Here is a 19,217-nt window from a genome sequence, read left to right on the forward strand (position 1 = left end):
TCCAAAGATGCTTTAATTTAGGGGTGTTAGTTCCCTTTTTTTTGGGGGGGGGGGGAGGGGAGGTGGGGGGGGGGGGGACATGTTGCACATTTGGACAAGTTAAGCTCCAGGCTCAGGTTTGGCTCAGATGAGCTTAAGACAGAATGGCAAATGTAGAGAACTTGTGAATTGTGCAAAGATAATTATTGTGAACGGCTTTTACCGCATTACATTGTACTTTTAGTTGCGCATACACACATGGTGGAACGATACGGGAGCTTGGAGAGTTGGAGAGACACCTAAATCTGTGCAGTACAGACGTACTTAACATTGAGTGGGGATCTTCGAACAACAAAATAACTGTTCTGGAAAAAAAAAAGATTTTCAAAGACTCCTTAATTCAGGGGTGTTTGGCAACCCTCTTTTTTTCGGGGGGGGGGGGGGGGGGAGGGGTGTTTACACATTTGGACAAGTTGAGCTCCAGGCTCAGGTGAGCTTAAGAGAGAATGGTAAACGTAGAGAGCTGTAAAGATAGTGACAACCTTTTACCGTTGCGTACTCTTAGTTGCGTATTATACACATCGTGGAATGATAAGGGATGTCGGAGACACATGAAGTCCCTGTAGTAACATTGAGTGGGGATCTCTGCGAGCAACAAAATAACCAGACAAACCCACACCTGTTATTAAACAGGGATGAGGCATGGCATCTCGATTGAAGAACATTTGATATTCATGATGAGATAATTGACCTTGAGACATAGTTTAAAAAGAGCGATTTTGGATAAAAGCCGATGGGTGTGATCTATAGTCGTGGATAAGACCCGCTTTTTAAAACATCCTCAGGCACACCTCCTTGAGGTGATTGTTCCATGAATAACATGGCTCTTTAAAGGACAATACTTGTTTTGACATACTTATATATCTAACACATAGGGTGGACAAAGACATGATAGAGAGGGAGAGAGAGAGAGAGAGAGAGAGAGAGAGAGATGGGGGGGGGGGGCGGAGAAATATATATAAAAGAATGTCCTCGCTTGTGGTTATGTGAGATATGTCAATACTGAAGATAAGATTTATTTTCTTGATGACGTTAACCTGATCTATTTTCGGTTGATATTTATTCTGAAAGATCCCAAACTCCTTTTCTGATAATAATTATGAATAATCCACTTTTTTCTGTTGATTATCACTGTTATTGGCACAAATGTTTCATAGAAGTTGACTTTAGTATATCATGTCCATTTTCATAATATTTTTGTGTCATTTTTCCCCTTTGAAAATAGAAATAGATAAACTATTGTGCAAACGAATTATGGTTATTGTGTGACGCCATTGACGATGTACGATGTTCTGAATAGAAGCTGTGATTGTCATCGACTGTAGATCACGACTGCATGTTTTGTTTTTTTTTTGTTCTCTAGAAGCTTGGGATAAATTAATTTCCAAAGTGCCGAGGCCTTATTCTGTTAACATTCTCTTAGTTTGTAAGTTTGAATATCTATAACCATAAGGTTTGCATTTTGTTAAACGATCGCATCGTTCTCTTTTCGTCACCAGGGCAAAGGTGTATTTTCTTCATTCGCATACTAGAATATACTTAAATCCTTTTTGTTCCATCATCAGCGACTTTGGGCACTGTGGACAACGCTAAGTGACTTTCTGTACCAATCGGAATTCAAATCACATAAAGGTTTAAGCATCCGTAGCTCAATGATTGAATCCTGACATTCCAGTGGAGTCTAATGAAAAAAAAATTCACACAAAACAAAACTCAATCTTTGGTGTTTGCTGCAGAACGCCCAGATTTCCCCAAGCTTTGTTAAACCATTAATGTATGGAATGTGGAGCACAATCGAAACTTATGATGCATGTATAATCATGAGTTTACTAGTTGGTAACTTACCACCCCTACTGGAGAAAACACACGTGTCCCACTGTGTATTCACAGTGTGGTCACATAGTCGACAATATGAAAATACTCGAATTTAACAGTGTAGAGATAATTTCACACTGTATTTTGGTTTTCACAGAGTGTTCACATGGTAGTGATCTACGTCACACTGTGAATTGACGATTCGCAATGTGTTCACATTCTTAAAACGCTCGAATTTAACAGTGTGACGAGATTTCACACTGTGTTCACACTGTGTTTTTCACACCGTGGGACACTGTGTTTTTTCCAGCAGGGATATTCGAGGCCTTTCGGTACCATATTTGACCTTTTCCTTGTGAAGTTATGAAGTGGGGTGGGAGTGGGGAATATGAAGACAACCATAGCCTATATAGCTACCATCACTCCCACCTAATCTACCGTCTCGGTAGGACTTGGTGGTGCGTGATAAACATTTAAAGGGGAAGAATTCTCTGAAAGGTTATCTCATTATAAAAGTTTATGGTGATTATAGTCAAGATACCCAGAAAGAGGGCATAAAGTCTGCTATTTCCAACGGCGACGATTAATACGACAACGGAGGGTTAACGCGTGATGTGTGTGTTTTATCTTTCCCCTTCTCTCATCATCATGGCGGCCAGCCGGAAGAGGAGAAAGACCGCATCATCAACTGCCACTGCGATGGGACCGACTTCCATCCCATCCTTACGCCCATAATGAGAGCGGCCCAGAAAAACAACTACGGTATTGTGAAGGTAAGTCTCGCAGCTTTGCACAAGACGCTTCCGTATATTTCTTTTCCCATGTGTATGTGCGCTCTTGATTGTGAGTCTTTTAAAGGAGTGTTCAAATCAGTGTTTCAAATAGTAAAGGTGAAGAGCGAGGCACAAACCGAACAAATACGAACGACATGTTCCGCATTTATTTTGTCGACAAGGCTAGATTTTAATCTGTGTTCCTTTGCCTATCATTTTACACCAGGTGAAATAAACATAAGGAACTGATACGCTTGACATTCTATTTTTTTTTTTTCATTTTGTTGTCACTATGCAATTTCTAGGGCCCTTAAATGTTCCCAAGAGACTTCACAGTTTAATGCTTACACGCCTCAATTGTGTGGTAAAATGTTTCCAAATCAACAAAGTATTTTTTTTTTTTTTTTAGGGGGGGGGGGGACATCAGACTAAATTTGCTTTACCTTTCTTTTGTAATTTCCATGATGAATAGCTCACTGCCCAATATATATTTTCGGGAAAATGTTGAAACCATGACGAAGATGTTTTTTCTGTACATGGGTGGGTAGAGTATCATTTTATTTTTAAACAAACTTAAGGCAGTATTGTGAAAACAGGGGGCAGATGTGAAAATAAAGTCATACACGTGACTTGATAATTTGATGAGTATTAATTGTCTGTTCAATCCTGTAGGTTTGTGTGTGTGTGTGTTTTTTTTTTTCACTGGTACAAAACGAAAAATGTATTAATCATGTGTGTGTGTAGTGCACATGGATGTGATTTACATTGTACTTAAATATTGATATCAACTCTGCTGGCAAGAAACCAGTGTCCCACAGCGTGTTTACAAAGTGTTTAAATTGTAGGCTATCTGAAAACTCTTGAATTTAACAATATGAAGATGATTTCACACTGTAGTATGGTCTTTCACAGAGATGTCACATTACAAGGAATGTTTGTTTCACACTGTGAATTGATGATTTACTATGTTCACAATGTGTTCACACAGTGTTTTCCTTGCTGGAAAGAACACGGTGTTCCACAGTGTGTTCACAGTGTGTTCATATAGTCAACTATGTGAAAACTCTCGAATTCAAGAGTGTGGAGATGATTTCACAGTGTGGCGTGGTTTTCACAGAGTGTTCACATAGTCATGCTTTGTTTCACACTGTGAATTGATTACTGAGATTGTGTTCACACTGTTAAACCCTCGAATTCAACAGTAAGAAGAAATTTCACACAATGTGTTCACACTGTGTTCCTCACACTGTGAAACACTGCAGTGTTCTTTCCAGCATAGTTACATTGTGTTTAACACTGGGAGACAGTGTGTTCTTTCCAGTAAGGAATAAATATATAGGCCCTATATATATGAATCTGAAAATGAATAATAATATCAATGACTGCTTTACTTCCTGGTTAGCTGCTGCTTGACGCTGGGGCACGGATTTCTGAGAGCAAGAATGAGAGAAACTCGGAATCCACCACCGACAGCTTGCTGCAATCGGTCGGTCTGGTGGAACGCTTCGAAGCCATCGCCACCCCGGCCTATGTCACACAGGCATACGTTGACCCGATCGAAAAGGCGTTTAAACTTACCAAGGAACTCACCCAGCTCAGCTATGTCGAGGTGAACAATCAACCACCATTAAAGCTGCATTAACGAAAATAGACGAGAAGCTGTATATTTCACGTGTATATTTTGTATGTGCTACTATAAACACGAGAACGGCCTTGATCACATGGTGAACCAACTCCGCTGCATTTCGACAAACCACAGAATGTTTGCATTTTTGCATTGAACCATGGAAAAGGAAATATTGTCCGTTCAAAGGATGAAACAATACATCTCAACGTATCTCATACCCATAAATAACAGTTAGAACCAGAAAGATTAACTTTTGTTTACTCTGTGATGTGGATTTTGTTTGTGTGCACAATTTAGTTGCTAAGTTCACGAATTACTTTCTTCTATCGTCTCTCATTCCAATTGCCATCCACAGAAGCATAGCAGCGATTCGTCTTTTTCAGGATGTATGAGACGCACCTGAGTCCATCTGTTTGATTTCAATGGAGATAATAATTATATATGCCTTGCCTATCAAAATATCAGTATATGGATACAAAGATGTGGACAAAATATGGAATGAACATTCTTCAATATTGACCGCGCTCTCTTCACTTGAAAGATTGTGTTATTGCTAGCCTTTTTGTGCCATTCTGAAACACTTAACGAAATGACGATACCAACATATAATAGGTAAGGGCTTCAAGTGAAATATTCTTTTTTATCATCGTGTAGGTGGAAAATAAGCTTTTATTCCAAGACTTGGCGAAGAAGATGGAACAGCTCGCTGCTGATCTGATCTCGGAGGCAAGGAACAGCAACGAGGTAAACTTTTGTAGTATCACAGCTGACACTGTGCACATGAAGCACTAACGGAATGATGGGCACGGGTTCAAGTATTTTGCGTTAAGCATGTATAGGTTTCCCTCCTTCAAAATGAATACGCTAGGACTGTTACGAACCTATACATTGGACTATCAAAACGACATCTCGAAAAACTTCGTTATTGCAAGCTAGAGACGTCGAGTTAGTTGAGGTGTATTGAGCAAGAATTAAGCCTTTTGTGATCTCTGTGTTTTCAGTGAAAGTAGTGACGAGACTGTTCATAATAATGTCCATGATAAATGATGTATATTATTATCGAGCTTTAAGATATGCGACGCGAACTCTAAGACGACGCAGTCTCCAGGGTCGGACAATTGAAACAGCTGTCTCGCGCTTGTGCAGAACACCACTTTTTGCCTAGTTAGCGTTGTCTTTACAGTGTTCGCGTGGCAGAAGTAAAGCTCGCTATTAATGTAACAGATTTTACCGAAATGTTAACATGCCTGATGAGTTTCCCTCAGCACATTCCGAAACCCTCATAAACTCTACCCTTAACTTAAAGGGAAGGAAGGCTTTCATTCTTACCTTTTGTAAGCAGTTTTTCTATTTTGACGGGACGACTGCTTAGAGGTATTTCCTGACTCTTTCATCAATCCACATTACACACTTGTTGAGCACTACCATTGGCACGAGAAATTCGACGTTTGGTCTCGATATCCTCACCTGCTCGAGTATAAACGTGGCATGCCCTAGATTAAAGGGTGTGTACAGTTCTGGTCGAGGTGTAGATTTAGCTTTTAATATTTTGCGAGATATTCGGAAACCACTCTGTGAGATGTCAAATAGCATGCAGTTCTAAGGGGTATCAAAAGTTTATTCGATGAAAATCGGTTTTGAAATGGCTGAGATATCCAAAAACAACGTGAAACAAAGAGATCATAATAAAGTTGGGGCATGTCGCCTTTTATTATTAGCACTTTTTGGGATATCTCAGCCATTTGAAAAACCAATTTTCATCAAATAAACGTTGAATCCTTCTTAAAATTACACGCTCTTTCATATTTCATAAGAGGCTTTTTATTATCTCACTTAGGAATGTTCAAAACATGAATCCCTACCTCAACCAGTACTGTACAGTCCCTTTAAAGTCAACGATTATTAACAACGCCAGCAATCAAGCTTTGAACAAGAACAACACAGTCAATGAGGTCTCTTTTATCAGTTGAGGGACTGGCAGTGACTGGGGAAACAATTCTGCTACCAGTATTCAAGAATCAGAGCGAAGCATTCCCGTTTCAAAAACCTGAACAGCTTTTTATGTAAAGATCCTGTTTGCCACGCAGTCTTTTATCATACTCACCGGCGCAGTGCTCATCCATTTTACGGGTGTAGGGCAATTACCCCCATAGGCAATTACCCCGTCAGATCCACCCCCTTTACCTAACCCTAACCCTGATCCTGAATCTGAACCTAATCCTAATCCTAACCCAAACTCTCACCTTAACCTAACTCTGACCCTAATCTTTACTTATCACTAACTAGTATGTAGGCGGGGATTTATTGCCCGGAGAGGAAGGGGGGGGGGGGGGAGGTGTTATTGCCCGGATACGCCATTTTACATTCCTCAAATTTGTGACCCGATTCGTGTGTGTGTGTGTGGGGGGGGGGGGGGCGCTCTTTGTTATGTGTAAACAATTCGGCATGGTGTATGATGGCGTTATAATGATTATAGGCGTTCATACTTCAGAGATATTGTGGAATATTGCTCTTGAATTGCACCCAAGCGTGCTAGGACCAAAATTGAAATGGAGATTTGGCCTATATAGAATGAATATACATGGGATAGACACTTCGAATGAGTAGATTGAATATGAGCAATTGGTAGCGGTAGCATTTACTTTTCTTACAGACAGTCGATTGTAGGGTATAAATACACGTTTCAAATGAGGAAAAGAAGATTGATACAGTCCAGTGTAATTCCATGTGATAATAGAAATGATATTTATTGTAATAATGATGATATGCCCAAGGTAGTTTCAAGGGTGGTGACAGAGATTGGATAGCCACAATTTCATGAATACAAAACCCTCATCCACGTAACCGCAAAGTAAACATGAAATATTTGCGGTCTCATCATCGTGATTATTGTTTTAGGGTTTTATATTTAGAATGTCTTGCTCAAAAGTGTGTTGTGATTATAGGACTGTCAATAAGGATTTCGAAGCCAATTAGCTTACAACTCCCTTCCTGTAGGAATGGATCCTCCGCCCCCTCCTCATAATCTCGTACCTCATTGGTGAGATTCAATGAAAGTTTGAAAGTTTGACAGGTGCTTGATTCTCCCCCACTTTGAAACTGATTATAAACAAAATCTGCCCCCATCGGCTCGTCCGAAGTAACACTAATCTTGTTAGAGGGAATACATGCAATGTCATTATCTTTCTTGCAGATTTTGACGGTCCTCAAGTACTTGGAGAAGGATGACAAGAAAGGCGTGTCTGTCAACAGAGTACACTCTTTTCTACCCAAGATAGAACGTGCTGTCAAGTTTGGACAGAAGAGGGTAAAAGTTTTATCAATCCATGTACCTTATACGTACATAGTATTTGTGGTCGGGAAGATCATTAAAATTTGGTGTGTGCGTTTATACTGTCACGGTGGGTTCTTCCCTGCTGGGAAAACACAGTGTCCCACAGTGTGAGAAACACAGTGTGAACACAATGTGAACACAGTGTGAAACCTCGTTACAGTGTTAAATACGAGCGTTTTAGCAGTGTGAACACATTGTGAATCAACAATTCACAGTGTGACACAGAACATTGCCATGTGAATGAACACTCTGTGAAAACCAAACCACAGTGTGAAATCATCAGTCTCCACACTGTTAAAATTCGAACTTTTTCACATTGTCGCTTTGTGACCATACTGTTAACACATTGTGGGACACTGTGTTCTTTGCAGTAGGAATGCGTATAGTGCGTTTGCATGCGTGTGGATATCATATTATTCTACAAATACTTTAGGCAGCTGCCTCTGCAAAGATGTTCACGTGTCGTCCTATTATAACCACATGTTCGGAGTACATAGCTTTGCCCAAAATTCAGTTCTTGTAACCTCACTGAACCCAGACATTTGATCGTATGTGCCTTGTGTATGCAGTTCTACTTGAATAATGTGCTTTGTGCAAGGTGTATTCAACGTGTTCACAATAATAATCACGCGATTGAGACTCTATCAATGATGTGGTGACATTGTTCAGTCTGCCATGAGCATGTCGAGCTTATCATGCATATCTTTTTAAACCCAAATAGACAGGCTTGTATAATCCTCTTTTTCTTTCTTGTTGTTTTTTATGTTTTCTTTGTTTCTATTGTTGTTGTTGTGTTGTGTTGTTGTTTTTGAGAACATGACCTGTGTGTATTCTTGTACATTTACGGTATTGTGATTTTTCCGCCTTTGAAGCACGACGAAAAGATGTGCAAGGAAGGTATGGCTAATTATTTCCGCGGTATTATTTCTACTGATTGGATATCCAACAATGGTTGAAAAACGCAAGAGCTATGACAACCACAAAAGAGAACGGACCATTTCTCACAATTCATTCCCCGACAACTTCCGTTGGTTGCTTTTATTTCAGAAGTGATGCCCCACCCGACACGGAAGCGCTAAATAACCCTTGCTAGTATATAGGATGAGTATAATGGCGGTGGACCATTGAAATCTAGATGTGCAAATTACACACGAAGAAATATAATGTCAAGCTAACTTTGAATTGTCTATTTCGAGTGATATCCCCCGTTGCTTGCACGGTAACATTGCCAAAAAAGAAGAAAATGTATATTTTCTCACGATACACATTTTCAGTTCTAACAAAAGCAGCGCTAATAAATCCAAGTTTTTCTCTTCCAAACACGACCGCAACTGCAGTTGTGGTAAGTATTTTTGCGTCCCTATCGAATGCTGAAGAGTGTTCATGCAAGTCCTTATTCTAAGTTCGCTTTTAAAGTTTGTATAGGAGAGAAACTGTCCGAATGGAAATGACAAAAGTTGAAAAAAAAAGCATGGAGAGGTTTATGGGGAAAATCTCATCAAGTATTCAAAGCAATTAAGGAAAATCTAAATGTAGCAAAATTAGGTGTAAAGATTACAGTAGATATGAATTGCAATAATGAGAATGTGGAAAGTGTGCAAAAAACCTTCAATGTTATACTGGCCTATACTAGTAATGTATTCGGTGATCATTTGCGGCTTATGGGCGCCGCGTAATTGGGGGTGGGGGGGGGTGGGGGAGGAAACGTGCATGTGTGTGTGTGAGGGGGGGGGGGGGGATGCTGCCAATGTTTTGGTCAATGGGTATGCTGGATGAGGGGTGCAAGATTCACTCTGCATCGGTCGATACCTTGCATATATATATATATATATATATATATATATATATATATATATATATATATATCAGTTTTTGAGATTTTAGTGCCTGGATAATGAGGATCACCAATACCTGCTGTACTATTCTTTTTTTTCAAGCCACTATCATATCTCGTGCTGAAAGCGATGTATTTGTGCATTTCTCCCATGACAATTCAATGCTAAAACTTTTGCTTTCTTCCTGAGGCTAATATATCAAGAACTCAAACATTCTCAGTTGGGAGTGAAAGCAACGTGAAAATGTTGTGATGAAGTCAATGAACTAACCCGCCTCCTATGTCCGAGGTCTCATCATGCATGTGGGGCTGCAACATGGAGCTATATACCATCATGGCCTCACAAAACAGTAATGATTTACCATGTTAAGACTTGACCATATCTCGAATAGTTAACGGTGAGCACAAGAATCTGTGCATTTTCCGGGTAATGTTTGTTATTCCGAAACACACGAAATTCCTTTCGTGCTAGATATATGTTTATCTGAAAATGAAAGTCCGGACATTCGTGATGTTATTCTTAAGGGTCGCTTATCGGAAAATGGAATAAGGTTCGTTATTTTGAATATAAACACTTAGGAATTACGAACCACATTTCGTTTTCCGATTAACGAACCTTTTCATTTTCGGATAAATGAACCTTCAGATGATGAACCTTATTTCATTTTCGGATGAACGAACCTTCAGAAAAACGAACCTGCGGAATAACAAACCTTCGGAATAACGGACCTTACTTCATTGTCGGACTAAGGAATCTTCGGAGTAACGAACCTTTGGAATAACGAACTGTTACCGATTTTCCCGCCAGTTTGTGGCGTCGCCGAACTGCCAGCAAGCCGTATCCACCCAGTTCCACCGGCACCTGGTTTCCATGACAGACTGGTCGAAAGGGATGCAGCTCCTTCTAATCGTTGGGGTCATCCTGTTCCATCCGATCTTCGCCATCGGCTACAAGATTGGTATCGGCGGGAATGTGAAGGACTTTATACAGATACCGTAAGTTTCATCTCCCTTTCCATAATATCATCTTCATCTTTTGCGAGATACGAGATTCCTTTTGCCAGCCCAGACCCAGCATAAACCATTTTAATCTATTTACATGTGCCCATCCTATGTGTAATGTAATGTGACGTAATGTACATTGTATATGTACATGTGTTAATTTTTACTGCTATACTATGTTGTCTGTTTGGTCAAATAGATAAATAAATGAATGAATGACTGAATAAATAAATAAACGAATACTAGTATTATTATCACTATACTACTGCTACTACTTCTACTAATGAGGATGATGATGATAATAATAGTAATGATAATAAGGATAATAATAACAATAATAATAGTTATAATAGTGATAATAATAATCATCTGTTTCATGTAATGACATAACATAATAGATAACATCATTTAAGAGTGGGACTATTCAGCTACTCAACGAGATCAGGGAGGTGAGACGAGATACAAACTTCTTGCCTATTGCTACGCCACCGTCTCCGACGAATAGATGCCAAAGAGATTGGTGGGGGGGGGGGATGATCCCCGCACACACACACACACACACACACACACACACACACACACACACACACACACACACACAGTCTCGTCGGCATCTGGGAATGATAATAATAATGTGTGTGTGTGCGTGTGTGTGTGTGTGTGTTTTATGTGTTTGCGTGTGCGTTGTTTTTAAGTGTAAGTACCCCTAGACATGATCTTTGTTATGTGCAAAAGAATATTCTTTCGCTTGTTTTCGCTTGTCTCTGAGTTTTTTTTTTTCCTTTATGTCCCCATTTCACTATAGGTTCATCAAGTTCGTCATGCAGTTCGGCTCCGACATATTCCTTCTTTCTGTCATGATGGCCCGTAGCTCTATCAACCATCCCGCGTGGGAGATTAAATCTCTAGAGATATTCATACTCCTCACATATGCCACAGGTGTGTATCATTTAACCTGTTGCCGCCATTTATTGCGTCATCACAGATCAATATTCTCATGAACAAAACAGTTCCAAATGATATCGTTATCTTCTACGTGAATAAGCCAGTTTGCAGTTCCACTTTTCGCAGGAGCAGAAAAAGGTCATTCGTACCAACAGGTGCGTTGGTTTTAAAGTCACTGAGATCAGCATTTGTGATGGAATGATAATTCATTAATGATTGTCCATGAGCTAACTCCGAACTGGCTTATTGTTCTAATATCCCGACCTTTAGAGACCATTGCAACTTTGAATTTTTCTGTTGTTCTATCGTAGAGGGCTTGCAGAATATGACCTGGTGCATATTGATGTTATGTCACCGCCAAACGTAGTAGATTCTTGCCATGTGAGCTTTCATTTCACGAATATCTTTTGATTTGGTATTATACTCAGTAGATCAAGACACAAACAAAATATGGTATTCCGCTATTAAAAGAGTGGTATTGTTTCAGTGCCTACAATACAAGTCATTTAATTTACCAGCTTCTCCAAATCCATTATAAATAATAATCATGTTGTTGAAATGTAATTTTGCTTATGCCAATGTGGTTTGTAAAGGTGCTCTGCTAGATTGCTGGTTGCTCGTTCGTAATCTGAACAATGACGATTTGACTTCAAAATCATGAATTGGGACTCCAGGGAGGCAGTGCGTACCTTGACCTTTTATTTACTTTCGTTATGGTGCCTGCAGACATGTACACGTTCTGGTATGTAAGCTTAACGATTTTTTGGTATTGTATCTGCCGGCCTTAGAGTTTGTGGCACAATCGTTTCCACTGGCGGTCGTCGAGGACAATACTGGACCCAAAAAGTGTGATATAAGCACGTTCTCGATTTTAAATGATATTGCCATATAATGGTGAACTCATGGTATAGCTTCGCCATGTCAGTGAAATATCACGTGATACCCCGAACCCATTGCTGTTCATGATTCATGGTAATGTGGATTTATGAGGACAGTATTTTCTTTTTTGTCATTTTGTTTACGGTACAGTGAACCTTCCAAAGGTTGAGGTCTATTGGCCTTCGTCACATGACCTGAGATTGGATTTAACACTCTCGCGAGTTTGAAAGGACTTTTGTAATTCAGTGAAGCGGGCAGACTAACGTTGATAACTATCGCGATGAGTTGGGCTGGTCTTTGTATAAACTTATGATGCTTGCTGAGAACTTGCTTATGATTCAGATTATTTTATTTTGCACTAAAATCTGCAATGCCCTTGTAAGCAGCTCGCTAGAAAACCAAATGTGTTGCCGATTTTATAACATTTTCACAACTTGTTGAATGTGTATCAATTAACCACGTCTGATTTGTTGGTTGCCAATATTCAGAGAGACAAATACACGTAACTATACCTCATTGATACCCTTGTTGACGTTCTTCCCTGAGGATAACAGATCGTCAAGCAGTTTTAATGTGTAAGCATGTCTGTCCTGTATGGGTTAAGTAGGCATGTAAAGTCATCAACCCATGCAGCCGCAACTATTGGCGCCAGAAACTGTTGAATTTATGGTATCACCACAGCAGATGTTAAAAAAAAAGATTCCAAAGCTGATTGCCCACCAGCTCTTGTTTAAATCCATCAAAGCATTTCGTCTAAAACGTTATGCTTTAAGGGTGGGATTTCATAGAACGACATGACAAGACAACGTCGCATGTTTCCTGGAAAGTTTTTCCGCCTTACCTTTAGCATCGGCGTATCTGCCAAAACATCACCCACAGTCCCACACACACCCTTTGGCAGTTTCCACAACTGAATTACCCTGCTATTGTGCATCAAAATACTGGTCATAAGATAAACAATGTCGATGAATACTCTCATAATGTTATGTGTTGGCTGGTGTTTGATGGAGGGAAAGAGTTAAAGGGATGTGTAAAAGTCTTGGCATGGAAATAGATATGCTATTCCTTCATTGATTTGCATAGTTTGGAGCGTTGATCGAGGAGGCTATATCAACACATTCACTTCCCTGCGTGCTGTGAAGCATCAGATTCAGCGTAAAGTAATGGGCGTAGTAGCAGTTTATCGACGTGTAATAATTGCCGGCTTTTTTTGTCACTGATGTGTTCGTGATTGTGTGACGAGGACGGGATTCTCGTTCTCTGGCAGGCGGTGCCAAATTTTCTTGAAGTCGTGTCGTGCGCATTAAACGCGCATGAACAAAAATGCGTCATTTCCCTCTGTCATTCTTTCCAGTATACTTATTTGCACGGCCTTGTACGTAATCACCGTCCCTTTTATAGTGAACTTTACCTACACTTGCACGCTGGTGAATGAAATCCAGGAATGCTTTGTCAAGAAAAATATAAACAGGGCTTCTCTTGGTTGTTTTCCTCGTGTTAAAAGGCAATGCGACCTTGTAAACACAGTCCACTGCAGGTTTGTTCACTGTGCCGTGACCGAGTCAATGCGAGAGTACAAGAACTCCAATTGAGTTTTATCACAATATAACTGCCTCTTTGCAATGATATACATTTATATGTAAATGATTTGTGCTTACTCTGTATTCCCTACTATGATAAGCCCCGTTACTCTGCAGCAAAGAGTTGTATAGGATTGTTGCCTCAGACACGAAAACTAAAGCACAAAGCGGTTACTTCCGAGACATGGCGATGCCTCATATATCGGATTAATAATGGGTGTTGTACAGCGGTAAACCAGGGAGGTATCAGTACATCCTTGCGTTTACACTCGACTTTCCCGTCACCCACCTTCTTCTGTTGACTCTTTTACAAATATGGCAAAATCATAAACGTCCCATCTCTTTTTTCCTTCTTAGTTTTCCCTATCACGCTCTCGTCAAATCCTCTTCGGATGTTTTCTAATATTCCAAATGATTTATGAGGATTGTGATGAACTGGGGCCTGTTACATAAAAGTTACTATTGTCGTAACTTTGCCATCCAATGGTAACTACCATGGCAACAATACTCAACAGCGAATCAAAATCAAGAATTCCATGGAAGTTACCAATGGATGGCAAAGTTACCATGATAGTAACTTTTATGCAACGGGCCCCAGAAGCCGAGAAATCACCAATGTATGACATCCAGATGAATTTGAAGATGTTTGCTTATTTCGGGAGTACACGTTATTTTGACGCATAACGTATCAAGACATGATCAGTTCAACTTATGAAGACAATACAATCGAAATGATGTGTATAGGTTTTGTCAAATTATGTTTATGATTAGGTACTGTTTGGAATATATTTGAATTACTTGATTTCTCGTGGGATTTTTTTTTTTTTGGTGATCTTCGAATTATGTTTGTTTTTGTTGTATACAAACAACAGACCATGCAGTCTCCCGAGTTGACAAGTTGACGTGATTATTGAGTGATGTTGATGCTTTTACATTTTTACTAACGATTTTAACACTTCGTTCCGATGAATATTAAATTGCAGATAAAGTCTACTCATCCTTACATCCTACCTCAATATTGATTATCATCTATAGGCAATCTAAAACTCTTATCTCATTGTCTGTAGTACATGATCCATGCTGGAAAGAACACAGTGTGAAACTGTGGAGCGGTCAGCAGTGTGAACACTATGTCACACAGTGGGTTCATAGTCATAACAGTGTGTTCACATAGTCGACTCTGTGAACACACTGTGTAAACAGAAGCTCCAGGTTCAGCACTGTATGTTCATGGAGTCGACTTTGTGGGCACACTGTGTAAACAGAAGGTCCAGGGTTCAACACGCAATGTTCACAGAGTGAACACAGAGTGAACACACTGTGAACACACATTGAACACACAGTGAACACTCAGTGAACACACTGTGAACACACATTGAACACACAGTGAACACACAGTGAACACACTGTTCGACACTGTGTTCCTTCTGGCGTGGATGTTGTTAGTCATGTTCACATTGGCGCGTTTGCAATTCGGATTTGTCTTCACTGAGTAAGACAACTTCATTATTGTGACGACAACTTCATTATTGTGAAGACGGATAAAAGCACCTGTATTTTGTCCTTTATTTGTTTATGTTATGCTCTTTGTATTTTTGTATGTTTATGTGGTTGCTTTGCGCGCAGGCATCGCAGTACGACAAGGGATGTTTTTCATTCAGCTCGGTCCGAAGAAGTTCCTAACGAATTTCACGCACTACCGTGAAATGATCATATCTACACTTCTCTTTGTCAACTGTGCACTAGAAGTCGTCATCATCGATAAGGTAAGTGATTCCCTTCCTGTCTTCCAGTATAATCTGGAGCTGTTTCTATATTCCCATCTACTCTGCAGATTTGAAAAAAAAAGAAGAAAATTGTGAAGTAGCATGTAGCATTTGTGCCATGCCATGTTGTTAATTTGTGGCGCGCAAGTTATCATCTTATTGATTTTGCTAATCTTTAAAATTAATCTTTAAAAAGTTCGTACACCGCCCACCACTTGGCCACTAGAAAGAAGTGAATCTAACCTAAGAATTATTAATTTCAGATATTCGCATTTTGTTCTAGCGTGAAGACAAAAAAAAAATTCATCCCTTTGATTGAGAGCAAGAGATAAACACAAGTTTAGGCTGCAATTCGTAGCCCTGTCCATCCATGCACACGACTAGTATCGCTTTCTGTAACACGGCATTGCTCCTAACATGATAGTTGCTCCGGTCTTGTTTTCTTCAAGGACTTAGGGTCAGAGTTGTGATAGGGTGTTAAGTTTAGTTTGATGTTAGGATTAGGATTATGGTTAGAGTTATGTTGGGTAGAATCTATGTTTGGCTTAGTATGCAGATATTTCATGGGAGCAATTGTCGCAGGAGGAAATGCCATGTAACCATCGCTTTTAAGCTGCCCAGAAGCACAAAACCCCAATTCACGTGATAGTCATAAGATGTTTTAGCTCTGGCAAACTCCGAAACATTGTAACGGGTGGTCAAGGAGAGGGTGGCCATTCAAGCCATTGCTGGGGCTGACCATTCAAAAAAAAAATTGGTCACATGATTTGGAGGTTTTGTGGTTGGTCAAACCGGTGATAGAATCTCTTTGTCGTATAGAATTAAAATGGGCAGAAGTATATCTTCATATTGCCTCAGTTCGAGGTCAGGGAATCTTGCCCAAATGAGATCAGAGAAAATAGAGCGGGAAAGACGGAAGGGGTTGGGAAGGAGTTGACAGAACATTCGAAGGGAGGATGAAGAAAAATGAAAGAAGACAAGGAAGTAAAGAGGGGGAGCACGTTGAGGATAAAAAATACCGTACATAGAAATTTAAAAAATACAACGGGAACTCCCCCACCCCAAAACGATAACTTAAAAATATTGAATCAATCCAAATACAATTTCAGGGTATGAAACTATGACTTGTTACCCACATCTTGCAGAAAACCCCATCCGATTTGCTTCAGTGGTCATCTAAGAGAAATGAGGATCTTTGTAGAGTATGTCAGGAATCCCTTCCCTCCAAGTTCTGTCCATTGTGCTCACACATATGGCAGTTCTAAGAGCATCCAACATGTCCAAGTGCTTAACTTGGAAGAAACAAACCCGACCATGACATGTTTTACAACGATCCCCATTCTTTGTTCACTGAACCAAATTGAACGGGGTTTTCTGCTAAGTGATGTTACATTTTAGACCCTGAAATAGCATTCAAACAGTTTAATCATATCGAAAGCTATCAATGCGGAAATCCGTTTGTTTGTTTGTTTGTTTGTTTTTCGTAAGGGGGACATGCTGAAGTTGACTAAAATGGAGTAAAGAGCTATATAATAATGTCGTTCATCGCCTTATCACGTGGTCATGTTATTGTTCGTCCGTAGATTCGGCGGAGCTCAATCATGGACACCGACGAGGATTTCGTCAATCTACCCTGGAACGATTTCGCTGTCATCTCCAAGACGTTGTTCGGGCTGGCCGTCGTCGTGGCGTTTCTGCGCATCATGCCATACCTGATCTCCAACGACGCCGTGGGCGCCTTCCAGCTCTCCCTTGGCGACATGATCGTCAACACCTCGCACTTCTTCGTTGTTCTCCTCGCCGTTTTCGTCGCCTTCGCCACCGGCATGACCTACCTCTACGGAAACACCATCGAGGGATCCCGAGCGCTCGCCTGTAAGCACAGGCTGGGCGATTGCAGTGACTTGAAGGTTCACTTTGACAAGTAGGTGCCCCACTATCAGATCTCGAGGCCAGGCGATGGGCTATCGATTTTCTGGTAGTGGTTTAAGGATAATTTCCCTCTGGACCATTACCCCACACCCTGACCCTGACCCTGTAGCCCTAATCCTAATCCTGAACCTAGTATACTAACCCTAACCCTGACCCTAACCCTGACCCTAATCTTTACTCTAACCTTGAATTATCACTAGCCAGCAATTAGCGGGGGGGGGGGGGAGGGGTAAATGTCGGGGGGGGGGGGAATTATTGCCCTCATACGCTTGAAGTCACCCTACTCTATACATTTACCTCAATCTTGAGCAGATAGTTTCGATTCGTTTCTTCCGGCGCCATGTTTTGTTTGTTAAAGGTCACAAATAACATCAATAACTGTTGTGATTTGGCCGACTCAACCCGAGACAAACAAGATCTTTTAGTTCAGTATTTGGCAACGAGTTTTCTCACTATCATTTGTAACTCCGTTGCAGTATTTGCGCATTTGCCATCATGCAGAGTTATTCTTCCTATCCAGTAGAGCGTGATTTTATCGTTTTGCTTTCGGATCGCAAATATAAACTGCGCCGGATAAACTGTAAAGAAGAAAAGCAACAATTAAGCATTAGGGTCGCGGTTTGTAAGTGAAGCTGTCAGCTGTATCATTCTGTTATCAGATCATCTCAATGTGAACATGGATGCTTTGCGTGAACAAGTAAGAACAATGATGGTTGATAGGTTTTCTTAGAGTCCGTGTAAGACTTGTCACACTGTAGACATCACACGGCAGTAATTTGAAATTATGAAAAACTCCAGACGGTAACTCTTATTGGAGAAAAAACTGAAAACGCATGCGCACGCACACACATGCACGGAAACACAGATACATACACTCCACTCTCTCAATTCCCCCTCCCTCCCCCTTCTTCTATCTCACAAGCACCATGTTTCAATGCATGTAACTGATGTTGATTCAGATCGTTTGCATGTCTGTTGGCAAGATCAACAGCGCCCTCTGTTGGTATCTATCTCTGCAGTCGTGCTCCCATGGGCCTCCAAAATCCCTCTGTGTTTGAAATGCACAAATTGATTGAGAAGCAAGCAGGGAAAATAACGTGAAAGCATGGTGACTTGCCGATTACTTGAAATTGGGTTTTTTTTTTTTGTTTTGATCTTATATATTTCTCGTGTTTAGATATGAACGTATTATTGGTATCACAAATTATTTTAGGTTGCATTGCAAGTACTCTCCCGAAAATATCCACTTCTGCAATATCCGAGTCGCGGTTGCCTGATAACCGACGTCGTCCTGCAAAGTCTGTGGCATGATATATGACTCGTAATCCCTACACACTATTTTATATGACGTACTTTGACGTAGAAATCGTAATAAAGAGGTTTATAAACTGGTGTCATTAACCTTTGCCACAAATTCTTGCTCAACGCTCCCGATAGCATATTTCAGACGGTGGTGACGCTCTATTGGTCGATGTACGGTTTCATGGGTACGGACATCTTGCAGCTGCCCGCCGAGCAGCAGTCTTTGTACGTGGCCGGTCTCACGCTCTTCGCACTCTTTAACATCCTTGCCATCCTGGTACTCCTCAACGCCCTTATTGCCATCATGAGCAACGTCTACAACGCCATAGAGGTAGGTATAATGGCCAAGGTCATTGAGCTAAACTGAAGAGCTTGTTTGCAAAAAGGGC

General features: G+C 40.5%; 1 protein-coding gene across 1 annotated transcript in view; it reads left to right on the top strand.

Annotated features, from left to right (window-relative positions):
• The window catches only part of LOC139726211 (short transient receptor potential channel 4-like), a 48,845-nt gene that overhangs the window by 20,266 nt on the left and 9,362 nt on the right, over nt 1-19,217 (top strand). Inside the window, exons 3-11 of the mRNA XM_071637280.1 lie at nt 2,514-2,627; nt 4,030-4,236; nt 4,909-4,998; nt 7,448-7,561; nt 10,231-10,418; nt 11,230-11,363; nt 15,455-15,579; nt 17,178-17,518; nt 18,964-19,159. Of these exons, the coding sequence (XP_071493381.1) occupies nt 2,514-2,627; nt 4,030-4,236; nt 4,909-4,998; nt 7,448-7,561; nt 10,231-10,418; nt 11,230-11,363; nt 15,455-15,579; nt 17,178-17,518; nt 18,964-19,159 (1,509 nt within the window). The remainder of the gene's footprint in view (nt 1-2,513; nt 2,628-4,029; nt 4,237-4,908; nt 4,999-7,447; nt 7,562-10,230; nt 10,419-11,229; nt 11,364-15,454; nt 15,580-17,177; nt 17,519-18,963; nt 19,160-19,217) is intronic.

Source organism: Diadema antillarum, unplaced genomic scaffold, assembly GCF_040938485.1.
Source record: "Diadema antillarum isolate AM-2024a unplaced genomic scaffold, OU_Dant_1.0 seq00000081_RagTag, whole genome shotgun sequence".
Classification (NCBI taxonomy): domain Eukaryota; kingdom Metazoa; phylum Echinodermata; class Echinoidea; order Diadematoida; family Diadematidae; genus Diadema; species Diadema antillarum.